Source organism: Neodiprion lecontei, chromosome 3 (genome assembly GCF_021901455.1).
Source record: "Neodiprion lecontei isolate iyNeoLeco1 chromosome 3, iyNeoLeco1.1, whole genome shotgun sequence".
Taxonomy (NCBI): domain Eukaryota; kingdom Metazoa; phylum Arthropoda; class Insecta; order Hymenoptera; family Diprionidae; genus Neodiprion; species Neodiprion lecontei.
Window position 1 is genome coordinate 542,435 of NC_060262.1, and position 20,847 is coordinate 563,281.

The following is a 20,847-nucleotide window of genomic DNA, read 5'->3' on the forward strand; positions in this document are numbered from 1 at the left end:
ACCAAAATGTGAAAAAAGTGTATCAACATCTACAATAGAAAGAATTACATTTCAATTTCATGACCAACATTATCATATGAATTCGGAATATATAAAAAACGTACTGTTGTATATTCTTGATGAAAATCCGTTAACGCGTAACGCATCGCATCTGACCTTGTATACATTTTTAGTTGTGAATGTATCAGAAACGATACACGTAATTATAGATATGTCAACGTGTATAGCGAAAAGAGCACTAACAATTAATATTATGAGCCTAGTATCCATAATGCGACTAATATACCGCAGCGACTATATGGTTAGCTTATACATATCCTAAGACATACCTACGCGATAACGTATTTCACATTCATACGTTGTACACATGATACACGAATATTTACAAGAACACTACTGACACGAATCAGATATACTAAAACGAAGAATATAGTTTACTTTCTGTTTTTTAATTGCGGGTCACCAGCACCGAACGGCAATATTGTAGCATGAATACTGTTACTGCGAAAACTCCCCCCCCCCCCCCCGTCCCGCTACTAGCTTTAATCAATATCCAGCCACAACTCCTTGTCGTCTATAATCGGAATTTGCTGTGACACTTCCGTCTTGCACAGATATTCCCGTTATCGCGCTACCCAGTCCGGAGTAGGTGCTCGTCGTATGTCCAATCTCTTCCAAGTAGGCCAACACATTTGACGAAAATCCGTTCTCATTTTGAATAGTCATTGGATAGAGCTGAAAATGAAATTGAGTTGCGTGTCTGAACCGCTCAGTAAGACTCTGCTGCAGATAGAATAAAATGAATAGATTGGCCACAGACCTGGTGATGAAGTCTCCGCGCATCGACGGCTTCCTTGATGTCGTATCCCAGCCACAAATTTAACAACATGGCAATACTGGTACCGCTAATAATTTTTGTGCCACCAGCACCTCCGATGACTAACCGGACTTTTTTGTTCTCGTCCACCTTGAATAAGTAAATTGAGTTGTGCGGCGAGGATTTTTGACCGTTTTGTTTCATCGACGTTCACGCGTTCACTTACCAGAATAGTCGGTATCATCGAACTCAGCGGGCGTTTCCCAGGCTCTATGTAATTCGCCGGCGATGCCGGTAGCCCGAAAGAGTTTGTGATATTGGGTGAGCTGAAGTCGTCCATCTCGTCGTTGAATATTATGCCGGTTGAATTTGAACGGATCATCGCTCCTAGCCTGGGAATTTTATAATGCAAGTCGATAAATTTGCGCTTAAAATTTCCGACTTTTTTGCCTTTCACCCGGGAAAATCCTCAATTATTACGTACACCTGATTGATCGTCGACGTAACCGACACCGCCGAGCCGTCGGGTGCCAAAACGGAAATGTGCGCTGTCCCGGATTCCCTCGTCCCCGATGTAACAGCACCGTAGAAAAGAGGGTCCAAGCTCGTCCAGTCGTCTTTGATCATCTCTCTTATGCTATCGGCGTACTCACTCGATGTGAAGTTTGCAACGAGATCAGCTGCGGGAATAAAGATAACATCACGAACGAGCTCTTTGGTCCATGCGTCTCGCAGCTGCGACCAGAGTACGATTTAACTTTTTGAAGCATACATTTTTTCTTGTAGTGAAATTCCTTAAGACTGGTTATTTCGAGGGTTCTCTGGATCACTGATTTGAAAAATGGGATCAGATCTCGGGAATTATCAAAATTTAAAATGGCGCACTGAAAATGTGAAAGTGATAGGAATGGCCGGAAAATGCACACTCGGAGGTTTTTTGGGTCACCAAATACGATTGGATTCACCATTTTGAATATCACAATTTATTATATTACGACCCCGAAAACCCCCGAGTAACAAACTTCAAGCGAATATGATCAATTTTTATATTTTCAATCGGCGACATTGTATCCGCCAACTTGAATTTTGAAATTCCGGCATCGGATTTGTTTTTGGCGATACATGAGACGCTGTGTCGCAAAGGGTTAACGGCATGAGGAGGTCGAATGAAATCTATAAAATCGATTCGGTGCCGCGTCATTTTTCCGCGTCTTACCGATATCGACGAAGTCGGGATCCCCAAGTTCCGTGCGCCTGGCGTATGCCCATTTATAAGTCTCGACTATCCGCTGCCACATGATCTCCTCCTCATCGACGGGAATCAGATTTTCCAGCACGTTCATTATGAAGGTTAAAATAACGCCTGAGCCCGGAGGTGGAGCCGAGTACATTGTGTAATTACCGATCATCGATTCGGTCGGCTCTTTCCATATCACACTGCAATCAAACTAAACGTTCCGTTTATTCGTTGCTTTGAGACCTGTGATATTTTTCGTGGATTACCGCGGATCACGATGAATTATATACGATGATTCACCGACATTTGGTAAATCTACACGAAATATGCAGAGTACCTGTAGTTACGGAGATCGTCCATCTGCAGAATACCACCAAAGGCCTGCACCTCCTCAGCCAACTGTTCGCCGATAGTCCCATTGTAGAAAACGTCCGCTCCCTGCTCCGATATGATTTTCAGAGTCTCCGCTAGTTTCGGTCTCTTGATTCTGTCACCAGCCTAACAAGGTTTCAAAATTTTTATACATAGAGGATTTATTTGAAAAGAATCGTCGAGCTCGTCTCACCAGCCAAACACTGCCCGTGTCGGGATTTATCAGAATTTCCGCCATTGTGGGCTCGGCCAGGATTTGTTCCTTTTTAGTCTCAAGGTACGCTGCCAAGTAATCCGTGACGATGCTCCCTTCCTCGCAGAGCTCGATTGTCGCGTTGAAAAGCTCGACCCAAGGCAGCCGGCCGAATTTTTGATGGGCCTCCCAATAGCCGAGAAGTTCTCCGGGAACGGCGACGGCTAGACCCCCTGGAATTATCGTTCAAGAGCGCTGTGCGATTAATAGACGATTTTGATTAATCGAAACTGTCGCTTCGATTAATATACCGAATGACCTGCAGAATTATTATGAGGCAACATCGATCAATCGATTAATCGAAAAAAACGTATATGTATTCCGCCTCTTACCGTACATGGAGAGAGTCGAATTTCCTCCATACATGTTTTGCGTTGCCAATGACGGAGCTGTTTCTCTGGCGTCCAGATAGTAAGCAGACTCGGTAGCTGCATCCCATATCGTCATAAAGAAACCTCCGCCGAGTCCCATGCTGCATGGAGCCGGAAATACACGTGGATGTTTCGTTTAGTTTCATTGTAGTAAAAAGTGTGGACTATGAATTGGAGGGGAAAAAAGATTGCTCGTTTACCTGTGAAGACAAGCGACTCCCTCGCACAGCAAAGCGGCGATTGCGGCGTCGATAGCCGAGCCGTTTCTCGCCAATATATCCGATCCGATTTGCGCACATTCTTGTCCGTTGGTTGTGACGGCAGCCTGCGTTTCATTTTGTGACGAAAAAATAATAACGTTGAATCGAGCACAAGTTAGTGCTGTGCGATTAACGATTAATCCGAATTAATTTAGTTTTTGATTAATCGTTTTTCGAAGCTGTCGATTAGTCGATTAATTGGAGAAACTATTTACCGAAATCGTCGATTAATCGCATAGCACTAGTCAAGTGCGCGGACAGAAATTTTTGGTTGCGATTCACCACACATGTTATTGACTATTTTTATTTTTTACCAAAAAAAAAAAAAACAATAGTACTGGTTACAAAATGGAAATGAGTTTTGTAGACGTAATCAGAATATCTATCATCTGCAATTATACTTGGTCACTGTTACTATAATTTCGCGTAACTGGTGCGAAAATATGATTTTGGTGCAACAATGAATTAATGTTGCTAACTCATTCAACTGAGAAAGAACAGAAAACTGAATACACTGATTTCGCGTTGAAATTACCAGAAAATATACTAATGACAAATATAATCGCACAAAATAGTCACTTGTGCCTATAGTTTTCTTGCGATTCCAACAATATTGAAACAGTTACTGTGACGATATCTATTTTATAATAATTTTCTACTACCTAACTTTTCGCAAAGGCCGATTTAACGTACCTGCGAATAACGACCGAGGACCGAATCGCTGACGTATTTTCCGTCCGAAGAATCGTCGTCGCCGCTACCGGCAGTGGCAACCAGGATGATGATAACAATTATTACGATAATTACGACAGCGCCGATCCCTGCGACGAGAAGCTTCTTCTTTGACCTGAATCGACGATTCGGTAATGTAGGATTGTACGGGCGTAATGTAGTTGAAAGGCAAAAATAAAGCGAAACAGGCAAAAAAAGAGAAAAAAAAAAAAAAAACACACACACAAACAAGAAAGAAACAGCGTAACAGCCGAGATATGGTAATGGTAATAATTATTCAGGAAATAGCATGATATGTGTAATCGTCGAGTGTAATACTATACCGTTATATGTTTAAACACTCCTACGTGTTTAGTCAAATTTTAATTGAAGGTGATCGAGGTGATAGCGAAATTTTCTGCGACTAACTTGTTGCTCGACACGAACAATTTAAGTAATACATTGATTGATATTCGAAGTGATAAGTCTTACGTACGTTGAAAAAGTTGTTCTGATCGTAGACTTGGGTTATAAAGATATCGTGATTAAGATAAAAAGTGCTGTAATAACTACGGGTATAATACAATTAAGTATGTAACGTTGTAGTTTGAGAAACAAAATATGTATTTCCTTCAGTTGTGCAACCAGACGCGACTGATTGTCTGCGTGCCGTAAAAGAAGGACTTATATATTATTATTGTGTTATCGCGATGTGTACGCAAATGGCGAGAACACTGTGCAACGGAAACTCGGACGTTGCATTTTATCTGCTAAATACGCTGTACAAGAATTTTCAATCCCGATGTATTACACAAAAATTGGAACATACGACGTTTTGTGTGTAAGGTGTACTATACAATGATCTTTTATTAATTTCAGTATCAATCAAGTTGCGTGCTACTATTTATAAAATCAGATAAATCATACATGTATCGTATAAACAAGGTTGAAGTTAGTAAAGTTATCGTAACAAAACTATTCTTAATTTGACAATGATTTTTAAGGGACCAAGATTTCGGAATATCAATGTGTTTTGTTTTATTACGGTTTACTGAATTTCAGACGATACCTAAAGTTGCGAAATAATGGTTATTTCTCAGCATGAATAGTTACTATATCGTTACTATCTTCAGTATGATTATTATCAACGATTCGAGTCTGCGCCTTGGGTGAGAATTGCGGAGTTGTATTAGAATGAAAACACACACACACATCTCGTACACACATTTACCATTTCAATTGACCAATTGTTTGTGATTCGCGCTAAATATTTTAGTGTCCTCGTCCTGACTTTCCAATGAAACAATTGATACTTTGTGTACCTATAGAACCGTTTACACTATGCAGCAGCCTCGAGTATATTGTATACGTATACATTTCAGGAATGATTGTCGGCAGCTGTGTCAAGTTTGCCCAGTATTCAATAATATATCCTTTTGTAAACGAATACACGAGACGTTGAAACACGTCTAAACAAGTATACAGTGTATACATTAGCAGAGGTGCGCCACACGTATAAATGAAAGCGAATAACGTGCAGAAAACTTTTCCATATAAAGGCTGACCGATCTGGACTCCCCGCAGATTCAAATCAAAATCGTGTGCACAATTCTCGTCGAGGAATTACGAATTATGTATTATTATATTATTATATTACGTATCACGAATTATAATATTTATAATTTTTCCGAACCACTTGAAGACGAGTTCGCTTGGTTAAAACTGGTTGTCTCCTAATATAAAGCGATCATATTCGGAAGGTAGGTGTAAATAATGGCGTTGCGTTACACCTTACATGTCAAGTTTCAAACAATATACGAGCCGGAGTGAACTGATATCGAGATCAGTTAAACACGGCTCTGCATGACGTGGAAATTTTATCCCTCCTCGGATAATGAATAAGAATTACTTGCTTCTAAATCTATCGACTGTAAACTGGCTCCAGTGTTTTGCTGATACGTAATACAATCATCGCCATCGGCGAGTCTAACGTACATAGATGAGTCGTATCTACACAAAGCATACAATTACACCGTAGAAATAATTTCTGTATACATACATATACATATACATATATATATATATATATATATATATATATATATATATATATATATATATACTCGTGATATAATTGTATCGCGAAAGCTTGTAGACCACTGCTGACGAGAGTAAAAAAAAAAAAAAACCCGTACACGAATCACAGGATAGATCCTCGATGATTTTACTGTAGTATCAGTGAATCGTACTAAAATTTCACCGTCTGCACTAATTCGCCTATATTTCATCCCGACACATATACTTTTTCGCTGCTCAAGTATCGTTAAACGAGTCGAATCAATCATTCCTTAAATTTCTTATAAATTTAAAATCTTAGAATGAGTCAGAGAGTAATTTGACAGAGCGGTTTATTTATTTTCAAGAGCACCATGCATGCACAGATGTTACGTGTGTACCAACCCAATCATTCTGGAAAGAGCGCGTGGCCAAAGACTTGTACTATCGTCGAGAAACCGGCACCAACTAACTCTCTAAACTGAACTCGTCACGTAGGTAATCGTTTCTTTTATACCAGCGTCGACTCACCGTCGATCCCCCCTTTCGACTTACTGCCTGCTCCGTTCGCGATTCGCGATTTGACTGATTGCATGGCGCTCTTCCTATGCAGCCGCAGTTGTTGGATCTTCCGGCAGACATGATCGGCCAGTTTCAGGTGCAGCTGCTTATGCTGGTGCAGAGGGTCCAGTGCATTCTGCATATTCGTATCATATTTGTTTTATTTTGTACTCCATCGCTGCGTTATCGGCGTGGATTAAACAGGCACGGAAAAATAAAACAAAATTGACTGTAACAAAGACTAGAACTAGGAAATCGACTGAAAGTGACCGCAAAGTACAATATAGATATGTATTTTGGTGCGTTGATGCTGTATCCGTGGCCAATGGTGCGCCATCATCCCATTTTTTAAATTTGCAAAAAAAAAACGTCATATCACTGCGAAACTTCAAATTCATGTTTACACGTTTGCACGTCATGCTGGCCCTGCTTACAGTGCAATTTTCGGTATTTGAGGGTGTTTTTTTAGCAATTTAAAAATGGAGTTGTTGGAGCAATTTGCCGTTTTTAAAAAATGGTGTGTGTTCGATTATCTCTGTCCCCGAATTCGGATTCAGCACGTCAAAATACGTAAGAATTCATAGGACTACTTTTCGCTACAGACAACTTTATTTTTTTTGTGCCTTTGTGTTCGTTAAACCGATTGCAGGTATGTCAGACTTTAATTTATATCGTTGAATTATTTTAAAGTACTTTCTGTATCGTTCTCAACGCATATTTGTATGTACAGATTACGGACCGCGACGTTACTGAATACCTTATACTGGCAAAATTAGTTGATGACGTCAATGATCTACGACTGCAGAATTGGCGTTAGGTCGTTTCAGTTACTAATTACATCGTGGAATCAAAAAATTTAATTAGTCGAAAAATAATTTACACCTATGTTTTCTTCTTGCAATTCAACGTTTATTAACAAAGATATAGCAGTTACAAACTGACGCGTGAAGTCACAATGTGCATAGATGTAGTTATACTAAAATGTGAACATTATGACGTCACGCAAATTCAACTGGCAATATCATTGTTAATAAACGTTGAATTGAAAAAAGAAAAAATACGTCTCGGTTATTTTTCGTCATTCTGTCTGAAGGACTTGCCAGATGGTATTTCTTCGAAAATTTTCATTCACCGACATAATTGTGTTACGCTTATGCTATGTTCGTGTATATCTGTTGAGTCGGAAAATTATACCATGTGGTTATACTGTCTGTATTTGTCAATAACCGTGTGTCTTGATCTGTGGGGAGAGATAACAGTATTATACAAACTGACGCATAATGGAAGAGGAGAATTAAAGAAAGCTGTTGGTACAATTTAAAAAAAATTAAAACAAATCCTTTATAAAGTACATTTCTGCCATGGTCAATATTTTCTAAATAAATTTTTTTTCTACATAGTTTCTTTTTCTGTATTATGATGTGGTTTGTAAGTTTGAACTAATTTTTAGCTGTATTTAGATCTTAACTACTGCATTTGATGTGTAACATGTTATCGGTCGGTGTGTGGCATTTGGTGGGACTAATTTCGTGAATGCGAGGAGAATGTGCAAACGGAAGTAGGGAGAAACGTGCGCTTTTCCATTTATTCAATTTACTATAATGCGATTTTCATTCACAAATGTGTTTAAAAATTGTTTTAAATTCTTAAATTTTTCCCCTTTATCGAGGATAGATGTTACGCTGACTACTCTAAGACTCGCGAAATATTTTTATTAGTCATTATTGTAATTTTGAACATCATAGCTACAAATTCGTTCATGTAACACGGCGATTAGAATTCGAATGAGCGTTAGATGATTAATTCGGAAGGATAGTGTGAAAGATAACCCCCAAGGTTCGTCTCGCAATTTTTATTACTGAAACGAATGTCGAGTTATTGCAATAAAAAGAGCGATAAGTTAAATTTAAGTCACTGTTGAGTGATGTGATGAATGTTGAATAAAAACGCAATAGTTTTGCGTAACATTGACGGTTAATTACACGTTGGCCATTAGTTATTATTGTATCAACTCAAGATGAGAATCTAGAAACGTCGAATTACACGCTTTTTCGTAATTACGTAATTACGTATCAATGTTATGCAGTTAAAATATATCGACTATAAATTTTGTACGTCTTTTAACTTTAAAAAAAAAAATGTAATTGTAACACGTAATTTTCTGATTTCCTCTTCGATTAATTGATAATTTAGAAATAGGACTAGATGTGAACTATTAAATCATTTTCTTAGGCTCTCGCCAAATTTAGCGGCCTAATCTATATCCATCAGTTACGCTATTAGCTGTGCTTCGAATTTATTTGGAATAGTTCAGAATTGTACGCGAATGAAATAATAGGGCCGATCTAGCTCCGTTTACGATGAAATGTAAATAAATTGAGTATGAAAGGCGCCAAATGGCACCTAGTGGTTTTCTTCAATCAACGAGTACATCATGCAAATGTTCACGGAAATTATACAAATTGTTTAATACAACGTGTTTGTAATTGCCGATATCATCGCATAAAATAGCTACACGTCTCTAATAATTCTCCATGAGATTGGACAGCCGAAAATTTGTTCTCGTCTATTTTTTACTACAAAATTTCCTCAAGGTCTCTTTGGGATTATAAAATATGAACTGCCTTGACAAGCGCCTGCCCTTAACGATCTTATTTAAACGATGGATGTTTTATCGCATCGCGTGACGCAGAACTTGTGTACGCTTTATTCGGTGTTTGTACATCTGCCAGAAAGAAAGAGAGAAAAAAATGTACTTGGGATTTTGCGCTCGAGTCACAGTGATATTAACGCGTAGGTATGCATAATTTCGAGTTTCGCGTGTATGATAAATTTCCAGATCAAGAACGACGAATCGTCTATGCGTCTACACCGCATGTTAACATACAAAATATTACGTACGTAAGTATGGTAAGATCACTTATTACCGCGGCGTCGTTTCATGTCAAGTGTGCTTAACGAGCCTGTTAGACGAAATACAGGCTAGTGGACCGTCTCTGGAAAAGGTTTCATTGTCAGATTGTGCCGCACGACTAATACTCATTGCATCTTTAATTATTTGTAATTGTTAACACGAGTGTATGCTGGTATATCCCCATATCCTCTCTGATGGGACGAATCGTGCGCCTGGCATATGCTTACAGGGATGCGCGAGTGTATGGCGGGTTTTCTATGTGCGGGCGACAAATGTAATTTTAATCATGGTGTGGGAAAACAAGGTGTGCTCTAAACGATGATGCCCAGTAGCAAAGTCAATTGATCCCCACGTGACGTCACGACAGAGATTGCGTATCTGTCCCAAAAAGTACAACATTACCTCAGTAACCGATTATTTAACATTTGAATATTATTCCTTCATCAAGTAGGATTTGGCGGACGTAAGAATGAATAGCTTTCAAAAATAGTGTTCAAAATGGCATCATGTGGGGAGCACGTTCTCATCAGAAGCAGCAATGATGCTCGAGAACACATCTATGTCCTTACACCATAAGTTGACTAGTTTTTTTTTTTTTAAACAATTCACGTCTAAATGATTTTCTTTCAAGTGAAAGCCCTAATATTTTGAATTAAAATGATTGTAATAATTAATAACGCGCATAATTATGGCAATATAACCATCATATATATATGTGTATTTGTTACACGATGGATTCATAAAATTACGTCTTGTAATATATTAATGAGTTTGTAACATATCAAACAAATGATATAAATATTATGTGTATTACAAATTTTGCATTATACGAATATGTTTACTTATTAGCTACCGATACTTGTCTTGACAAATATTTCACGATATCTTCGACATATATACTTTTTTTTCTCACACCTTGATATCGAAGTAAGAAGAAACAGCCGGAGAATTGACCGAAATTTTATTTCGTACTAGTTTGTTGTGCATCTGCTTAATGCGATAATGTGTTAACGGACTAATTAAAATAATGATATCGAATCCGGTCGATTTATACTTCGATATAAATAGTGTATTTTACAAAATTCTGAGGACTGTGAAATTGATATTGTGCTGAGTAAATTCTTTATGATCGATAGTACGCAATTTATGCCTACATACCCAGGATCCATATTAAAAGAGAAAAAAAAAAAAAATAATCATGTCGGGCTGAAATTGTTACAGATTGGAAGACTCTCGGGAATTTACATTCTTTGTTCAGCTTTGGCTTTGATGCTTAAATTAGACGATGACGACGGCGCGAAAGAGGTGTTGTAATACTTTTTTCACCACGCAGCTAAGCGCATTCTTGCAGATACTCGACACCTCGTAAAACTTTATGACGATAATAATAATAAAATGCTTCTGAGCAATAAATTGAGACTGAACTATTTGTGAGTGAATTGTGAAATGTCGTAATAAATAATGCACAATGATAATGAAGAGAAATTGGAGGGAAATATAAGACTTGAATCAACTTACATTAGTTGTAGGAATAAAACAATTCGCGAGGATTGTGCGCGTATGATTTTTTTCTTATGCTGCATACCTCTCTAATGATGATTACAGTTCGTCTTTAAAATTTTCAATATTGTGCAAATGTTCTCCGTAGTCCGTAGCTTCGCTTCCTACGAACACGTCGTGATGGTCCAATATTTCTTCAAAGGATAATCTATCGTCGTGATCGTCGTCGGATGCTGCGAAAAGGTGATCCGACTCCTGCGTAGCTATGTCTCTGTTGGAGAAAGAATAGTAATCGAATGAATCAAACATATTTGTACAACGATAATTTAAAACAAGTGTAATGAAAAAAAGACTAGCGATTCCTACTCGTTGCTGGGCACAAGCCATGCGAGAATCTCCTCAGAATCAAGTCTGCCGTCTCCGTTTTTGTCGTAATCATGGTCGAACTTGTCTTTCTCAACTAGAAGCCATTCCTTATCCTCGCCCCTTGCTCTGTCACCCAAGAACTCTTGGAAGCTGATGAATCCATCCTTGTCAGTGTCCTTGTCATCCAGGGCCTGCTGCAGAAGTAGCGGAAACATCCTCGCGGTTTCCTCAGGGTGCGTGTACGCCTTGAATTCATCGGCATCCAAGTATCCGTCTCCGTCCAGATCGGCAGCGTTGAAAGTGGCCTTGTCGTCCTGTATCAGCTTGTCATCCTCGGCCAAGTCCTCAGGATCCGATCCGTAAGTGTCCTGGAGAATCTCGTCCCAGCTGACTCTGCCATCCTCGTTAGCGTCTGCATCGTCCAAACGATCCTCCGACTCCTCGGTAGAAAGCATGCTACGCAACGTAACAAAAATTTTGACGTAACGAAGTGTTTCGCAAGCTTCAATTGGATGTCCAAGCGTACCTGAACGAGCGAAGGATCCAAGCTTTTAGCTCATTTCTCTCGATGTATTGATCGTTGTTCAGGTCCATCTTTGTGAGCAGAATTCCTAGTCGTTCCTTCGCTGTCTCCGGCGGTAACTTGTCGAATTCTTCGGCTTGCTTCACGCTTCCTGTAAGAGAATGTCAGAAAATAGATTGAGAAAATAAACAAATGAACGGTATACCACGACGTATGCCGAGAAAAATCGACGCGTAGGTTGTCCAATCGAAATTCTCCTCACCGAGTATGGCTTCGTGATCAAACTCTTGGTGATGATCGCCGTCGGCGTAATGCTCGACGTCTCTGGGGCTGAAGGCTCCGTCTTCGGTTCTTTCGTGGCTGGCGGCATCTTTGTTGCTGTGATGAGTGTGAATGTGAGCTGAGGCCGCCTCGGTAGTAAGAATTTCTCGAAACAGGCATATACCCACGATCAGCAGTTGCCGCAATTTTAACTTAACCATTTTATGCGCCTGAGAACAAACGGGGGCGGATCTAAGCACCGCCTCTACGAAATCACTAAGATTTATTAATGTAACCTCAAAGCGCTACAAAATTACTCTACCGAAATCTGACAGCGGTATGCCGGCCTCGAGATTCGAGACTGGTGCGCGACACGTGAAACTCAAGACTGCGCGCAACAATCAAAGTTCGAGATTAAATGTATCGAAGTTCGAGATGATAATTCACTCCACGCCTTGTTGCACGCAACTCACGACACACGCCTGTGAGTTATGCAATTGGTAATACATGACTTACGCCTGAGTGTATGCAACTCAACGTACACGTCATTAGGTGTTGACGATGACCACTGAGTTAAAACTAATCAATTAATCGATCAATCGAGTACGAAAAAATGTTCGGACGCGACTCGGTTGAATCGGTGAAAATTAATCGATTATTTCATATTTTTTTGAAACGGTGGTATGAAACCAAATATTTTTCAACTTCAGGTAAAAATATTAATTTATCTTTCCCTTATTATATCAAATTTGTTAGTAAGCAAGACAATGATAATAATTGATACTTTAATCACATAAATTGATATTGTATTGCATCGTTCAATGGGAGTAATAAGCAAAAAACGATTGTGAGGAAACATAATCGAGTCGGTCGATTCATCGAGTTTGAAAAATAATCAGTTATACTCGATTAATCGGGAAAAATACTAAATTTAATTGAAAATCGAATAATATTGGTAATTCTTAGTGAATGCCGTCACTATCTTCAATAATTTTGCAGATCCACTTTCTTCTTTTGTATGGTTCAAATTTTTTGTTTTTTGTAGCACAGAATCTTCACAAGTTACGATTTTCTGCGAATCTTATTTGAACGCTTGGGTTGCGAAATGCGCCGTAAATAAATCTGTAAATTCAGGCTCTCTGTTTTACCAGTTTTTTTATACAGACAAACTAGCAAGTCACTTTTTGTGGATATTTTCAAAAGAATCATGATTCTCCAAAGGCGAAGTTCTCAAGCGCGTTTGTATCAAGGGCTTCAAAGTTTATTACAGCAAAGTATTCACGACTTATAAAACTATAAGACGACTGAATTGATCCGTGCTTTTTATATGTATAAAAAAAATCCTCGAAACTATGGTGAAAATAAATTCCCACAGCATTTTCAAACTACTCCAGCTAGCCGATGACGATCTTGATACTATTCTTCAGTGAACAGAATAAGCGTAGCCTGACTGCGAGGTGGGGGTGAGAGCTCGAGGGCAGGGATAATAATTAGTCATAGTGCAGTGCGCTAACAGCGGCACTGTGCTAGAGTGCCTCTCTCGCCAGCCAAGTCGAAAAGAACTTTGGATTTGAAGCGAATCTCGCTTGTATATAGGATGCTCGACAATTCTCGGACAATGACGATCATCGCGCAATGTTGTGCAACTCTCCTCGCCCCTCCGGATCCTTAATCCCCGCCAAATGATCGCCAAAATATAAATGTCAACACGCCATTCGGATATCTACATCGGTAAAAAAGTATTATTATCTCATCACCTGCAGAGGGTCAGTCACCTGATGATTCGCGTCCGAAAGAATTTGCGGTATATAATATCCGTCAAACGGGTCGAAAAGTTTCCCCCTTTTTCACGCCTTTTCTCCACTCGACATCGCGCATGGAACTGTCACTCAGGTAGCACACTGTTGGCTGTTATTTGACTTCATATCGACAGAAATTCTCAGTCAACTGTTTCAAATCAACTGAGAATAAGCATATTATAAGCCGATCGCTGACTCCACACTGACTAAGAGTACGGGAATGTCCTCTGAAATGTCATGGTAAAGGCAACACCCGACGACGTCAACTATTATTAGGTTTTCAGTTGACTCTGAGCAGTCAAGACGAAAAGGCAATAATTTGCAAGTAGGTTAATTACGTGGACCAATAGTCAGCTGGCGTCAAGTATGAGATAACGATTAGTCAGTCTAACCGCCACCAGACATTGACGTTCATTTGGCACACGAATGCGGTCACATAAACAATTATTAGTCTGAAAAACGTGAAAAACATTTGACTCGACTTTCCAGCGGTAACTATAATAATGTGACAACGGGTTGTCCAGTCGAATTGCCTTGTACTTGGCATTTCAGAGGACATTCGTAAACATGAAGTACCTATACCGCATGTCGACTTTAAGCCCAGTTTTCTGCCGATCTATAGCCGTTCAGAAATAGTCAAACTTTACTTAAACTTAATTTGGCAAAACGTCAATTCGAATGATAGTTAAAACTTCTGGATAAGTGTGCCACCTGGGTCATAATATACCTCGTGACGATCAGGGGGAGAAAATCGAAATTTCAGGACACCCTGTAGCGCTGAGATATCGTAAGGTACGTTTATCGCAGGTGCGGAGAAATCCGGAGGACGAGGAGGAATAGGAGGCAGTGATGGAGGAGGAGGAAGAGGAGGAAGAGAGAAGTACGGAACGCGGCAGAGCGAAACGACGACCGGCCACCCGTATCTCCGGCAAGGAGGAGAACTCGGATTGTGAAGCCTAGACGCGAGGTTTACCCGTCGACTTGATTCTCGCGAGGCGGGCATGCAGAGCTTCCCTTGGCCTCTTGCCTTGAAAAGTAGACAAATCAACCTTAGCGAATGCACGGAGCTGGAATCGGTACCAACCAAGAGAGGTTGCGAAAACGCGAAACCGTTCGCCGGACGTGAAATCATCTACGACGCTGCTCCCTATAACTCACGATGGACAGTTGGTGATAAGTTGCGGTTGTGGCGTCGTTCCTTAGCGCTCTGGTACCGACATTAGAAAGTTGTCCTAAAAGAGACTTCTACCAAAACAATGAGCACCATGGGAATTACGGTAACGCCAAGCCAGCTCGTCGACAGCCGTTGAAAATCTAGATCGCTGCAGCGGCAGCGGCGACTACGTTCTCAGCTTTTCATAAAAACGGAGGAACAACTGGGACGTGCCCTTTACTCCCAGCGTGCCACTTCTGCCGTTCCTTAGATTATATCCTTGCGCAGGGAAACTTGGCGTTTCCTTCCGTGCATGGCAACTGCAACTGCAACTGCACCGGCAACAGGTGTCGACGAAGGCGATTCACCTGCGGCCATTGCCATGTTCGTCGCGCGAGTTTTCTCCGATAGAACTTTAAGGGAGACGAGCAAACGTACCGCCTGAAAGACGAGAGTGAGAGAGAGAAAGAAAGAAAGAGAGAGAGAGAGAGAGAGGGGAGGGAAAAAAATGGTATGCGCGTCGTGGAAACAGCCTGATTGATGGGCATCCATATTTCTAATTCTCGCTACCTGTTCTCCGCGTGCGTCTTTTCCTCCGCACGTAGGTACCGTAACGTTACGCGTAACGTTGCGTATCGGTGCGTATCGTTCCGTGTCCCGTCGAGCAACCGCGACTAAGAGCTCTGTATCTTCTTCTCGTTCCTCTGTTAACTCCTCTCGCTCATTATCGAGCACGGATGGTAATCTCGGTGTAAGTATATCTTTTTTTCAACAATTACCCGTTAGCTTAGATCAGTAAATATTCGTCTAAATATATCCACCGACGAATTAAACGAGTTTCACACAGTTTGCTCCGTCTTCGTCGTTGTGTAACCGAAGCGCTACAAGTTACGATCACGTCAATTTCAATCCTTGAGAACGATCCGTTGTTCTCCACATTTTCTGCGCGGGCCCTGCAGCTATTCGTCGCAGGCAGCCCTTACAGTCATCATCCGAGACGGTTTTGCTAGCTAAATTCTAAGCGCTCCACTAACTTCGCGGGCACCGTACTCGGAGTCGCTGACCTCCAACCGAGCCGGGACTTAGCCGTGCGTGACCCCGTAGTTGCTCGGTATACGCGGGGCCCGACACCGAGGCTTCCATGAGCTATCCGTGAGGTCTCGCAGCGTGTAACCACCTCCTAGGTACACCGTCTGACAAAACGAAAAAGCAACAAACAAACAAAGAGAGAAGAGAACCGAGGAGGCAAATAAGATGAAAAAAAAAAAGCAAAAACGAATCTGAAAAAAATACATCCCAACTTTCTATCCGACCAACTGGCCACTGGCTATGGAATGACGCAACGACACTTTTGGCTTTGTCTTATTGTCGGGAGCCCAGCGCGACCGCGTAGTGTAAGATTAGTCGCGGTATAAAACTACCAAAACTTCAATTTCTTCGTAGGTGGCTCGAGTGTCGTGGGCTGTCGAATCTAGCTGTCCGGTGGATTGGTACACATTCGATAGTTTCCAAACACGGACAAATCCATCGGGCCGGTGAGCCCTTTTGTTGCCGATCACGGATTCCGTGAGAAAACTCCTCTGACCAACGGCGTACGTAGTGATTCATTCCATTGTTTGGTATTCCTGCAGGTTTTGCGTCGCTCGCTCTTCTGCGGCCGCTCGCGAGCACGGTTAGGTAATCCGGTAATCATTTGACGTGACGGTGTGTATTTAGATTTTTCTCTCTTCTCTATTACTCGATACCGTAGGTAACAATCGCTGCCGCCGCTGCAGTTCCCATCAACGCTGCTGGGCTTTCAAATCACGCTTCACTTATCATTGCTTCTACTCGCGCCTTCCTCCCAACTGCAGCATTCTTGACCAACAGGTCTTACGAAACCCCGGCAAACTACCCTTTTCATCTAGAACCGGTCCCTGCAACGTTATTTGCAAATCTCTTCATAATCCCACTTACCATTCCTTACTCAACAATGTCACGGTCGGTTAGATATGCGCTAGCTGTCCTTGAGCCCATGTCAAGTTCGCCTGCTGGCAACCGACAGTATGAAAATATCAAACCACCGAGTCAATCGGATCCTAGGAGAACCTAGACCATGCATCCCTGACCATGTCTCGGGTACCAGTTCGCTTCGATCCCAAGTTTCTACGAACGGTCCCCGCTGGTAGCATCATCACAGATAGACGTGGCGAATCTTCGAATCTCGGTCTCCGCGGTCTCCCAGAATGCAGTAGACGGTAGACGCAACTCGATGTTGCTCGACGTATGCCTTAAGGTTCCAACTTTTATTATGCCGAGAGTGTAGGTACGTGTGCGCAAAACGATGTACAACTTGGATGGTCGCGGTGCACCGAGCATACCTCTCCCCTGCTCGCGTGTCGAACCGTTCGCGTCTCCACGTGAAAAGTCACGCTCCGCTGCCCGCCGAGATATACCTACTATAATGGTATGTAGGTGTATGCAAGTGCCTGTGCGATACACCTACACCTGGTAACGCGGGGAGCACAACACACCAACCTACAGGTACCTACGTACATTGTATAGCGATAGGTACCACCAAAGGCGCGTGCGGCTCCTCTCCACGAAATATCACACGCCGCACCGTCTGCGGTCCATACCTGATCGGAAGACCATGGACGGACCTCGTCTTCTCTTCTCATTCAGTCAGCTTTGGGGTACTTAATGAATCCGATATCCACCCACCAGTCGAGGACTGCCAGTCAGTCCGCCGATTCCTGACTCCGAGTGAGTCACGGCTCACGGCTCTCGGTTCGCTGTTCCTTTCTCCCTCTCACTCGCCACCTCTCCTTTACCTTCTTCTCTGTTTTTTCACTCCCCCTCCCCCCCACCTCTTGGTAACGTTCTTTCTTTCTCCTTCTCTCTCTCTCTCTCTCTCTCTCTCTCTCTCTCTCTCTCTCTCTCTCTCTCTCTCTCTCTCTCTCTCTCTATCATTTCTGCCTGGCTGCCCGACTGTCCTGCGATCGCAGGTTGCCTCGAGTTAACCTGCGCCGGCTGCCTCCGTGCAGCTTTAGTAGGCTCACGTCACTGCCAGCAACCGGTTCGGTTCGGTTACCCGATCGGCTCTCTTCAGACTGTTGAGACCGACCCGACGTCGCACTATAAGAGTTTACTCGCGATTATACTCGTTACACAAGTCAATCGTATATACCGTCGTATAAAATATCCATCCACCTTCGTAAACTCGACGTATTTCGATTACTGGTTGGACAGTGTTTTTCATAAAACTCGTCGGCTTCACGTCATTCTTGATATCCATTCGACTTTTTTTCCGCCGATCAACCTAACGTCGCCAACACTCGGTCCAAATTCGACGTTCACGTTGCACTCGCGACGGTTACCGGCCAAACTCTTAACAGCAATAGTTATACCGTTACCAAGCGTATCTCGGTATCCACCTATGGCCATCGCTATCCTCGGTAACCATCTCTGACCAGTACCGAGACTCCATGAAGTGTCTTAGAGGTTGGAGTCCACGTTCACGGTTCACAGTGCAGCGAGGAATAGAGAAGAGAGCCCGGAGATTTGAAGCTTGGACTCTGTTAATGGCACTGGAAGAATTCACGGGGTATATTATAGAACGAGCCCGTGGAGTTCCCGTGTCATGTACAGCGTCCGGCCCAACTGTTCGTCTCGCGATGTTTGGAGGATGTCGATCAGGAGAGCCGGAGGAGTCAGACGAGTGCGTATATAATTCTGGAATCATAGAGAGCAATAATGAGATAGATGGCGGGTGATAGATAAGGACGTGATAAATATGGGAAGTAATCCTCGCGGAGGATTTTCGATTTATCGCGGTATAAGAACGCCGCTCGTCCCGCGACCTGCAGGGGAAGGGGTTTGGGAAATTAAACCGCGAAGGATACTCTAGGGTTGAACGACCCGCGCGCACACCGAAGGACCTTCTCTCTCGACTTGTACCTGTGTGGGTACGACATGTACGCGTCTACGTTACAAGGCAAGACGAAATGTTGGCAGCTTTCAAAGTCGCGCGGTGTGGGAACTGAGACAAATTATTGTCACGCTCGGCGCTGCGGTAATCAGAGATATAGACATATAGACGGAGGGAAGGAGAGAGAGAGAGAGAGAGAGAGAGAGAGAGAGAGAGAGAGAGAGAGAGAGAGAGAGAGAGAGAGAAACAGAGAGATAGATAGAGACGGGGAGAGACACCTTGAACGAGAGAAAGAGAGAGGAGTGACAACGGATGGAATCGGGAACTTTAGAGCCGTGTTGCGCAATTTTTGTATGCGCGGAGAATCTCGCTTTGGAGGAGGACAGAGGATACGAAACTCGCGATGAGGAACGGAATTAGACGGTCGGCACCGATCTTCGAGTCACGGCTGCGGTATACTTGACAAAATCGCCACTCAGAGTTCTCGTTATGATCGTTGTACCTACAGACTTTTACGCGACGATTACGCGCCAAGGTTCAACGTTCCCTTCTTCGGAGAAACCACGTGCAGGTACACAACCGCGTCTGCAGCCTCTATGTGCTCATCCTCTCTTATTCTTATACCATCTCCTTCTTCACGTGAGCTTCTCACGCACCTCAGATTATATCTCACGGAATCATGCGGTGCCAGAGTCTTCGTTCTTCGTCGCACTCTCTTGAATACCCCCAGATAGAGAGAGAGAGAGAGAGAGAGAGAGAGGGAGAGGGAGAGAGAGAAACAGACGGAGAGAGGAAAACCGAGACAGCTTCTCCCGCGCGACCTGCAGAGAGAAGAGGAAGTTTCTCTCTCCGAACTCTGTATTAATTACATCCATAACCCAAGGCGTGACGAATGAAACGATTTATCAAATCTACTTACACTCACATCAATGATTATTGTAGGTGCCAATTGCCTCTGATTTTTTTCACCTTCGTAAGCAATCGTTTCGTTATGATTTTTCAGTCATACGACTCTGGTTGTGCACAAGGTTCGGTATAACTGCATACTGCTTGATATCGGTATTGAGTGATACAAGTTGCGATAGGTATAAAGGTACGTATTTGGGATCATGACTGACGACTGTTGAGAAAGATTGTTACCGAAAAAATGAAAAAAAGGACAAAAAGTAGAAAATAAAAACAAAAAAACCTCCAATGATTACAGGGCATCCGTCACGTTTCCGTGGGGAATCCTGGTCGTCTGCACGGATGAACGCGGATAATGGAAAAGCGACGGGGACTCGGATGTTCGGGGTATTCGGGTAGCCGAAGCTGGTATCGCGGTTTCATTGTTCGTGGCCGTCAGGCCAGAAAGCCGCTTCCGGTCTGTAGTCAGGTTGCAGGCAAGTGCGTGGCTGGCGCTCGCTCTCCTACACATCCAGACCACCGGCTACACGCTTTTGCGTAAAACACCTGCACATGCCGCTCTGTTTGCCCCGCAACAGGCAGCCGGCCAAGACGGCAATCACGCTCTGCGGAACGACGGATTTTCGAATTTCGATATTTACGACGCGATTATATTGGACATAAAATTGTAACTCGATTCCATGCATTGCTAATTCGATTCTCATTCATGCAAAATTAAGGAGCAAGTACGGCCGACGTACAGTTTGAGAAAATTCATTACCGTCTCGGAAGCATCGAAGCTGCACGGTGCAGTTCCGTAATTGCTTCGGAATTTAATCGAGAGCACGAGGCCTGGTTTCAAGGGTCGTAAATGTCTTTAGTGAGATTAAATTGATTAT

General features: G+C 42.4%; 2 protein-coding genes across 2 annotated transcripts; both read right to left on the reverse strand.

Annotated features, from left to right (window-relative positions):
- Positions 1–30: 30 nt before the first annotated feature.
- Positions 31–6,578, reverse strand: LOC107217064 (glutathione hydrolase 1 proenzyme). Its single transcript, XM_015654427.2, has 11 exons — positions 6,482–6,578; positions 4,004–4,157; positions 3,251–3,375; positions 3,012–3,151; positions 2,620–2,852; positions 2,392–2,552; positions 2,034–2,254; positions 1,302–1,497; positions 1,044–1,209; positions 821–967; positions 31–735 (listed from the first exon to the last, which is right to left on the reverse strand). The coding sequence occupies exons 1-11, from the start codon at positions 6,487–6,489 to the stop codon at positions 547–549; spliced, it is 1,740 nt and encodes a 579-aa protein (XP_015509913.2). The 5' UTR covers positions 6,490–6,578; the 3' UTR covers positions 31–546.
- Positions 6,579–7,953: 1,375 nt separating this feature from the next.
- On the reverse strand, positions 7,954–12,566 carry LOC107223869 (reticulocalbin-2). The gene is made up of 4 exons (XM_015663695.2): positions 12,203–12,566; positions 11,944–12,091; positions 11,418–11,873; positions 7,954–11,322 (listed from the first exon to the last, which is right to left on the reverse strand). Exons 1-4 carry the CDS (start codon positions 12,420–12,422, stop codon positions 11,151–11,153), a joined length of 996 nt encoding a protein of 331 aa, XP_015519181.2. The 5' UTR covers positions 12,423–12,566; the 3' UTR covers positions 7,954–11,150.
- Between the last annotated feature and the right edge of the window lie 8,281 nt (positions 12,567–20,847).